At 36.1% G+C, this 10,605-nt stretch overlaps 1 protein-coding gene across 1 annotated transcript in view; it reads right to left on the bottom strand.

The window, feature by feature from the left end:
* Zbbx (zinc finger B-box domain containing) overlaps window positions 1-10,605 on the bottom strand; it is a 147,842-nt gene that overhangs the window by 95,185 nt on the left and 42,052 nt on the right. Inside the window, exon 7 of the mRNA XM_023717811.1 lies at window positions 7,799-7,894. Within this exon, the coding sequence (XP_023573579.1) occupies window positions 7,799-7,894 (96 nt within the window). The remainder of the gene's footprint in view (window positions 1-7,798; window positions 7,895-10,605) is intronic.

Raw genomic sequence — 10,605 nt, 5'->3', positions numbered from 1 at the left:
GCATAATGACCGTGACAGTTACTGGTGGCTAGGTGTCACTTGTGGAACTGAGCTACAGCTATTTCTTTGAAATCCACCCTGTAGACTCAGGTGGAATCATGACTCATCAAATGGAAGAGAAGTCCATTTGTTTCCCCCTCCCTTTAAGATTGACTCCAGCCATTTCTGGATTAAACTCTCATACTGTAGCTACTTTCTTTGTCACTTGGGTGTGCAATAGGCCCCCTACAATGACTTCTGCTGATAGGATGATGGAAGCCCTACTTTCCCTGCCTCTCTTAATTGTTTTCATTTTCCTTGCCTGAGTTCTTCTGGTGTTGGCATCTAAATATCATACCACATCAATTTCCTATCTGGACAGTGTCAGTTGATCCTTTTTTGTGCAGAGTCTTGTAGGAGTTCAAACAGAAGTATAATTCAGATAGGTGAGAGAAATTATGAGCTTTGAATTCTTATTCTCCTCCAGATCCAGTCCTTCTCATGTCTTCCAGAAACCCACCATGGATGTTCCAGTTACAAAACTTAGCACACGCCAGAGCTCTAATTTACTCTGAGTGTGCATAGTGTTCCCTGCTTAGACATACGTTACAAGGCACAGGTTTTATTTGCATGAGGATTTTTCCTAAAATCCTCTTCTATTTCTGATAGAAAAAGCAAAAAATGTTAACAAAAAGTCAAACTCTGAGGGAAAGCTTTTATGATAAACCTTCCTGCTGTAGCACATTAACATGTCATAAAATATTTTAATTATCTGATGTTTTTCATAAGTTCTTTAGCTTTAAGAATTCAAAGTAAAACAAACTCTGCTACCTACAATTTAGTTATATTTCAAGAGCTTGCCTCTATCATTAGGAGTTCATTTACATTTTCATTCATTCAAAGCTTGACTTACATAAGCCAGGTACAGAAACCAAGAAGATCATCATGAAGAAAATAAAAACAGACCTTACCACAGGATTTCACATTTGTCAGAAGATATGAAAGAATGAATGATTGCTAGCAAAATAGTCGAAGAAAACCTTTGATGGTCTACGATGTTTTACTCAGCATACTAGAGGATAATGAAAATATATCTGCAATGTAGGAAGTAAACATTATTTGCGTTTAAGAACTAAGTTACAAAGATAATGTTCAGCTGCTCCTGTACACTTTAAATAGTTCATTTTCTCTTTAATATTGATGAATATTTACGCATAACAAATTTATATTTTTAAAATATTGAAGTTCAATCTAATCATCTCTAATCATTTGTGCAAACTGTCGTACCAAAAGAAAATGTCTACAATTTGGAGGAAAACAAAATTCACAAGGAAACAAATGAACACTGAAGTCATAACACCTATGCAACAATCACCAATTCTGATTGCATTAGTCATAAAGCTGATGGTTTCATTTCTAACTTCTGACTCTAATATCTGTTTCTCCAGTTAGTTCCAAATTTGCAATTCAATAGGTACTGTGTACTGACCTTCAAAACTTGCAGCATACTCTAAAGTTAGCACAATAATTATATCTAATTTTGCTCTAAACTCCGTATTGTCATGAGACAGCTTCCCTGGAATATAACCGCTGAGATCTGCCTCCTCGAGTCTAGCTACACAGTGCTCTCTCTGGCCACACCTGTGAGCTGCTAAAGGAAGAAAGACTAGACAGTTGAAAAGCTGAACTTTGAAGCCAACCATAGAAGAACCTCAGTGCCTCGTATGACCCAAAGGGCCTGATGGGATTTTTTTGGTGGGGGAAGGGTCTATAGGGTGTTCAGGATCTCATTACTAGATCAGGACTCATAGTGATCTGCCTGTTTACAGACTCCCAAGAGCTGGGATTACAGGTGTGCGCCACCACCCGGTCTTACTTGCTGTCTCAGGGCACCCTGGAGGCAGGGCCCAGCATGGCAAGCCAAGAGATTGAACCCCTGCCCCCGTGCCTGCTTGCAAGGGACTTTAATCTACTGAGCTATTTGGCTGGCCTACGGGCTGATGGGATCTTGATGGGCTATACTATGACTTGGATCTTGCCCCCACCAAAAAAAAAAAATTCATGTGGATGTTTAATTCCTTTTCTGAGATATCAAGAGGTGAGACAAGGTGAAATCTTTAAAGGACGACTAGGTCTTGAGGCAGGTTTGATCTAAAAGCAACTTTCTCTCTGTCTCCCATTTGCACTCATTGCCCCCACTATGATGCCATGCATCACGTCAGACTTCACAGAGAGACCCTGTCAGCAAGAAAGCCCTCCCCAGGTACATCCTCTTGAGCTTCAACCTCATAAGGTCCAAATAACCTGAAGTGGATGAGTATTAATTCTTCACCCCATCTGACAAACAAAACCAAAAATGCAGGCTACCTCTGGGGGACAAGTGACTTGAGAACCAACTCTTCCTTGTGAGAGATAACGGCTCCTGGAGACAACCTCATGGTGGTCCATCAGTGGGCAAGGTGCAAGGCAGCAGGCACCTCCAAAAGTGCACACTTCAGCGCTGAATGGGAGGACATAGGTGGACGCAAACACATCCACAGGCGCATATGGACAATATTTTAAATGAACGTAGTAGCATCATCAAAAATATTTTACCCAGTAGGAGCAACCCCGTGGTATGAAACTGCACCACCATTTCCAACATTAACAGGATAGGATTAGTGACAGTGTGAGCCTAAGAGCAGAAATTCAACATGGTCAATTAAAAAATACTATCTACCATAAAATTTTGAAGCCTAAGTAGGAATCTGATATCAACTTGGGTTACTCCTGTAATGATTTCCCTGGCAGGACATTTAGGCAAACATATATTTCCAATTATATCCATATTTATATAAATATTCCTTTCTATGGAGAAAAAAAACTCATACAAGAAACCATGGAAATTCAACTTTGATTTTGTTGATGTCATCTTTTGTTGTTGACTATCCTTGTTCCCAAGATTTCTTCTCTGAAGTTAAATGCATTATTATAATTAAGAAATGATATTTACTGTAATCTATTAATTATTAATTTAACCTTCTTTGTGCATATCATACTTCACAATAAAATGCATTTTGTTCATTGTCTCCGGTCTTCCCTTCACCCTGATGAATCCTGTCTCTTTTGTCTGATCATATATTGTTAAAATGAACTAGAAATGCTTGGTAGATTCTCATTTTCCTCCTTAATCTCAGTGCTGAATTCATATTTAACCTAAGAAGTTAAAAATCCCTTCATTTCAACCCTTGTGTTAGAAATCCGTCTATGTACAGAATTAGAAATTTGTACTTAGTACTCCTCCTTTCATATTTGCACTTTGTGTTTTGGATAATTGACTATTTACCAGAGCTTGAAGAAAGCAAAGAAGCTTAAAATATTTGGAGTCACTGCCAAGCGTAAATCAGGAATAAATCAAAAGACACACACTCAAGGCTGGGGAGATGGCTCAGTGGAATAAGCATTTCCCTGGCAAGCACAAGGGCCTGAGTTCAATCCCCAGTTCCTAAAAAAAAAAAGACACACACTTTGAAATTATGATTTTTAGTCAGCATGAAAATAGTAATTGTTTTCCTGCAATTGTTCAAGTATTTATATTTTAAGTAAAATGCCTCATGTTGGATAAAATGCACCACACTGACTGAATAATAGGAGTGACACTGAAGAAGAAGAGCTGAAATGGTTTGTAATTATCAAATTTAGCTGCATTTTATAATAACCAGGTGTGACATCACAGGTTGAAGAATACACAGTATAGTAGCCATTAGGCTACAACATATGCATTTTATATACTAATGGCCAATATTCACTTATCAGATGTTATCTTCACTTCTCAGGTTAAATACAAATTCAGGAGTCAATTAAACTTCATGACTACAGTAGTTACCATAATGGAGGAAAATTAAAAAGAAAACACAGTGTCACAAGTAAATGAGGGGCTATGTAAAATGAGGTGTCTAGTCATCACTAAGTATGTAGCTAACAAGCCCAAATGCCCCGCATAGTTACTTTTGTAATGGAATATAATTCAGACTTTGGAGAGGAGATAATGTGATTATAAACAACATGGATCAGGGGGGCTGGGAAGATGGCTCAGTAGAATAAGCACTTCCCTGGTAAGCACAAAGGCCTGAGTTCAATCCCTGGTTCTGCAAAAAAAAATAAATAAGTAAACAAACAACATGGATCAAACTGGAGAACATTATGTTAAATTACATAAACTGGGCACTGAATGAAAAATACTGTATTTTACTTGCATGTGAAATCTAAAAGAAAAGAAAAGCCACTGATTTTACATGTTTTGTGTTATAACTAAGTGGACAGATTTAACTGAATTATTTGCAAAAATGCTGTCTCTTTCTAAGTCCTCCATACCATAACTACTGTTAAAGTGGGCAGTTCAAGAGAAATTATATAAAAAGAGTAAAAGCAGGGTAGCTTCAGTTTTCAGTACAGATGGTCTGTGGGTATTCTGCTAAGTACCAGCATTAGGTTCAACTTTGCTCACAGAAAATTCACTTTCCAGAACTTTCCCCAAGATGTCACCAAGCAACGTCAGTGTCTGAACAGGAGCACAACGCTAAGTAGAAACATGAATAGGGAGAACATGGCTTATTATTGATACTTAACATTTTTATATGCATGAAAGACCCCTGCATTTAAAGAAATCTGTTAATAACTCATGACTTTTTATACACTCTTTGATTTGTATATGTCTGAAATTTATTCATACTAACGTTTAGAGATGAATGTTTCCTCACCAATTTGAGATTCAGTTGAAACTTAAATACCATTTTACTATTTATGGATTACCAACTTTTCTTCTTCTGCAATCAAAACTACAAAGTCTTATCTTGGAGTATCTCATGCATTCTTACTCACACTACACACACACACACACACACACACACACACACACACACCAAGAGAGACAGAACGACAGACAGACAAAGAAAACCACGGTAATGTGAAATCATTTTTATATTTATTTACCTAATATTGGGGAATATTTCACAATGTGTGTGTATATATAATGTTAATTTGTATAACTTAAATTTATATAATTAGTATCTGCCAATTTTCTCTCAGAAAAAGATGGAAAAGGGCTCATTTATTGTTTCCATGAATCTGTAAAAAGGTACTACCTCAACAGGTGAAAATTTACATTTTAGAAGTATATTTTAATTACAAAAACGTATATGACAGTTAATATATACCCAGTAATTTTTTCTTATTTTTCCAACTTTTTATTTGAAATTTAAATGATCATATTCTTTTCAGATAAACTGTCCATGTTAATGATACAAATAGGGAATCAAAAAATGCTGAACGTTTAGAAATTGCCCTGCATGCTGTACTGCCTTAGTAAGCATGACTTGACACAGATTATATCTATATCTGGAATATTATAAAGTGCCAGTCACAGGGAATGAAAGTTAATTCATTCACATATGTAAGCAAAATTACAGCAAATGACACACACAGAAAGGGAGAGAGAGAGAGAGAGAGAGAGAGAGAGAGAGAAAGATAATAACAGAGGAAAAGAGAAACACTCAGGGATCCTGAGGCTCAGATATCAAAGTTAAAGGAAGGACTCAGGTCTCATTGCTCATTTCTTCCACACTGTCTGAAATCCACATCAGTGCTTCAACTCACTGATTGGTAACTCAGAAAATGTGCTCAAGAAACAAAGCTTTACAGGAAAACTCCCTAAAATGAACCCGTGGTGAACTAATTGGGTTATTTCTTTTCAAAGTAGAAAGCCATTAGTTAAGTTCTGTATTCTTTATTTAATAACTGATCATCCTTCTGTATCGCTTGACTTCCATTCCTCATGGTTGACCAGCTAAAATAGTCTGAGAAAGGGAAGGAACTGGGTACTTCAGTACACCTTGAATTATTTCTGCCCAACAGCTCTATCATTCAGCAGTAACTCAAAAGTAGCTTTGGAAGAAATGGGGTAGAGCTACTGGACTGTCACTCAGATCATTCGTACCTTTGTGGGCCAACAGTTATTGATATGGAGGTAACATGTCAATATTGAAATTTGCCAGTGATCTTTATAAATACAGATGTCATCACCTCTTTCCCTTTGTATACAAAATACTGACATCTTTAACTCATTACACAAGGTCCTTGGTTGTCAGTGTCACATTCAGGTCCTTACAAGCAGGACCCCGGCAATATTAATGGACATAAGGTCACTGCTTAGGATTGACTTTGCTTCTAAGAAGCTGCTCAGTAAATAATTGTTGAGTATATTACTATAAAATGAATTCAATGTATGAAGAATAAAAATATCATGCATAATCAGTGTAAAGTCATGCCCGTATCTGACCATATTTATTAAATGCTAGAATTTTATTTTTTATTCATTTTATTGAGAAAAAAGAAACAACAGCAATGGAACAGTTTCAAAATAGGATAGTAGTAGGACAGTTACAATAATTACTACATTGCACATTGTTGTCTTTCTAGTAGTTATTCAGAGGACAAGAAGCAGAGAAGATATCTTGTCTAAACAATATTAGTACAATATTTCTCCTTATGAACTAAGAGAAAGTAGATGTATATCTATCCTATCTTTTGTGTATATTTATATATTTTTCTTTCTCTTTTTTCACAACAAAATGATCCTTTATTTATACTTTTGCAAAGTTAGTAACCCATGACACAAGGTTGCCTAGCAACTAATAGCTGACCCTAACCAGACAGCATGTTTATTTCAGGACTGAGATAGCTTGTTTGCTTTTGGCACTGAGGCCTAGTCCCACCTACACACTGAGGCCTAGTCCCACCTACACACTGAGGCCTAGTCCCACCTTCAATTTCCTAGCCTGGTTGGCTCCCAACATACACCCTTTTTTTTTGTTTTTCTTTGTCAGAGATAGGTGTTCCACTGCAATTAGAGAAGTTGTATTTGGAGAAGTCTTTAAAGGACCTTTTCATACTTGATGCCAGTCCAAAACACCTGAATTCAGCAAAGTAACCCAATATAGTCCAATAGTCCATAATAGTAGTGAGTTATCAGCACAACTGGCAATTGTCCAAAGTTGCTAACTTGAGCCTTTTACAGTTCAGCATACTAATATAGCTTTCCTTTTTTTATCCTTGTGGTTACACTTCTCTGCTGGATGGTTAAGATCAAATGAAAGCAAAACCTATATAACTAAAATTGAAGCTTTGCTATCTGACATGGTCAGTCGAATCCCCTGAGGATTTGCCCTGGAACCCTGTATAGCACTTTGTAGATCCTTTGTCAGTAAACACTAGAACTTTGAAATTATTTGAGAAGCTTTGAATTGAAGCATTTTAAGGAGCAATGATTTAAAGAAGAGAACATGAAAGAAATGTCAATAGAAGAATGAATGAAAATTTCTAATATGTGGAATTATAAGTATAAGCTTTAAGAGGAACTTATCAAAATGATAATGGACAAGGATAAATATAATTTTAAAAAGAAACATACAAGGAAAATACAAGATTTCTACTTGTAATCTAGATTAAAAAAATAGTACTTAAAATAGACCATATGTTCATTTTAACCACAATAACAAATATTGTCCAATTTCAGTTGTCAAGCTCATGAACAGAATGCCTAAAAGCTTAATAGCCACAGTGTTTTGGGAACTATAGAAAAAGTTTACATAGCAAAATTGAATCTCAATTAGTGTGTAGTAAAATAATTTTAAAATATACATTGAGATTGTCTGTACGTAATAGAATTTGAAAAATTAATGCAAACCACCCTAAATTCTGGAGAATTATAAATATTTTAAGGGTCTTTTTGTTAAAACATTCTTTAAGTGTACACTAAGTAAAGCACTTCAGAAAGTCATACCTGCAGAAGAGTCGTTCTGTGGAGCTTCAGTGCCCCCTTCTGGTGGATTTTAGCAAAGCATCCTGAACAATAATCTTCACCACATTCAAGGCAAACCTTAAAAGATGTAGTAGATACATGTAATTTTAGAATCATACAACCTCATGGTACTATGATTGGAGAAAATGTTTGCATGCAGAAAATACTTTATTCATGTTTATTCATTTAAAGATGTCATCAAAATAGAAAAGTCCATGAAACTAAGATTTAACTCAGAAAAACTACCTTGTAAACACTACTTTTCTACTGAAATAAATGTAATAGTTATAATGTAGGAGAATATATATATATGTATATATATATAATGGTAACCTCAGATCAATCATCTTGACCTGTCAAAAATCCATGTCTGGATCAAAACTGTCATTTTTTATCTTTTTCATCTTTATGTACAAATTTACATGATACAGTTAGCTTGAAGCAATGTATGTACTATTTTCTCACACAATCCCCATTTCCATCCATGGTAGACGTGCCATCACTGGACAGTCTCAAACTACAGCTCTGAATCTTTCTACAGGTATTCCCACAGGAAAGAAAACAGATAGGAAACAATACATTATCACAGGTCAAATGATTATGGCCACATTTATTTTCTAAATTTTCTAGGATGTAGAACTTACAATTTTAAGATATGCATAAGTTCAATAACAATCTAACTATATCTACGATGTGCCAACCAAGACAAAAGAGAAAAGAAAGCCAAGTTTTTCTGCAACTGAAATTATTACTCAGAAGTCGCAGCATTCTTCGGTGCCCTCCACACTACGATCACTGACGATTTGTGGATGGTCCTCCACACTAATGGTGCTAGAGCCAAGACCTCTGCCCGCTGACCAGCTAAAAGCTCGGGCTCTTAACCGGACACACACATTTAGAATCACTGAGTCAATCACTGTCATTAACCACAGGATTACTCATTTACTGAAAACCTTTGAACAAATTCATAATGAAATACAATTTAATATATCAAATGACTGCACTGACTGATAGTTATCAAAATCTTAATGTAGTTCTTCCAATGTGCTTTTTATTTAAGCAGAAGATAAATAAATACTCTATAGCATGTGAACCAGTGTTACCCATTCCTGCTTCTTGCCTCTTAGGGAAATGATGATAAAACATTCTCATTCCCTAATTGTAAATGTAAAATGAATTCTAATTTTAAAATTAATTTCATGCACACAAACACACATATGTATGGTATTATGTGGATACAGATTTTATGTATTCAGCATAATTTTATTTAAGTACCTGCTATTTTAATAAATTTAATAAATATCTCATAAGTGCTTGATGGTTTTTATAGTGGAGTATGAGATAGGGAACTTAAAATACTTTCAGTACATGTTTCTAAGCCAAGCAATTTTTAACAGACTTATAATAAAATTAACCAAATAGACATTTGTGGACTGGAGATCAAAGCTAGAGTTGCAGAATAAGTTTATAAATTTTGTCACACAAGCACATTTGGATTTAAGCTTGGTTAAAGTGGCTGCCAACTGGAAAATCTTTTTAGGCTTTTTGTACAACTGGCAGAAACATACTAAAACATGGACGAGGATTCCATCCCACCAGAGATACCTCTTCATGGGCGGAATACACGAGCATGGCTTTAACAAATACGCTGCTGCTTTGATGAATGCCAGATCAGGTGCACTACGCATTTAGAATACATTTGAGATTAACTAAATTATCCAAATATGCCAAATGAATACAATGAATACGTAATTTTTAACTATCCAATTGAATCTTGACCTATAGAAAAGAATTAAGACCACTGGAAGTCCCTTTAAAAATAAGAAATTTGGAGATTGGGATTTTTTTCATCAATATTTGTGCCTGTGGTAGGTCATTAAAAGTTGCCAGCAATGAAAACACGAATCATCTCCCACATGCGTGTTACTCATGGAGCTAAATGCTTCATATTCATCAATTTATTATTAGCAATAACTGCATGGTATAGAGTATAGTTATTCTCATTATGCAATTCAGCAAATGAAAAAATAGCTGGTGGATTGTCACTCGTTAAGGTCACATAAATAATATTGATTCTAACCACCAAATTGCAAGACCTTAACACATCCCTCCTACTCGCCAACACCAAATGTCTCTTGGAGGAGGTGTGTGTGTGTGTGTGTGTGTGTGTGTGTGTGTGTGTGTGTGTGCTCAGCACAGTTATAAAATAGGTGCTGAGAATACAACACAACCTCAGAATTTACTAACACTGTGTTTTGCTTCATGAGATCATCACATCATTCTAAGGAACAGTTTTGTAGATTTTGGGGGGGTTATATATTTTAGGGGTCTACAGGGTGTTCAGGTTCTCACTACTAGGATCAGACTCATAGTGATCCGCCTGTTTACAGCCAAAGAACTGGCTGGGACTACAGGCACGCGCCACCATGCCCAGTCTCAATTGTCCTCTGAGCAGGCCCCGGGGGCGGGGCCGGCACAGCAGGCCTGGGGATTGAGCCCCCAGCCCCTGTGCGCCTGCTTGCAGGCTCTTTAATGTGCTGAGCTATTTGGCCAACCTTACAAATAATGTATTATTTTGACTTCTATTTTGTCATACTGTTTTCATTTCAAATCAAAGAAAATTCTTTTCAAAAACAGTTAATGCTCCATTATTTGAATATTATAGGTGTGTAAACTCAGCAAAATATTCTAAAACAGTCCAGTAGCCCATAATAGTATTGGGTCTTCCGCTTGACTGGCAATGTCAGAAATTGTTGACCTGAGTCCCCTACAGCTCAACATAACAGCAT

The sequence above is a fragment of the Octodon degus genome, unplaced genomic scaffold (genome assembly GCF_000260255.1).
Source record: "Octodon degus isolate 3935 unplaced genomic scaffold, OctDeg1.0 scaffold00055, whole genome shotgun sequence".
Classification (NCBI taxonomy): domain Eukaryota; kingdom Metazoa; phylum Chordata; class Mammalia; order Rodentia; family Octodontidae; genus Octodon; species Octodon degus.
This window is presented reverse-complemented; position numbering and strand designations above follow the sequence as displayed.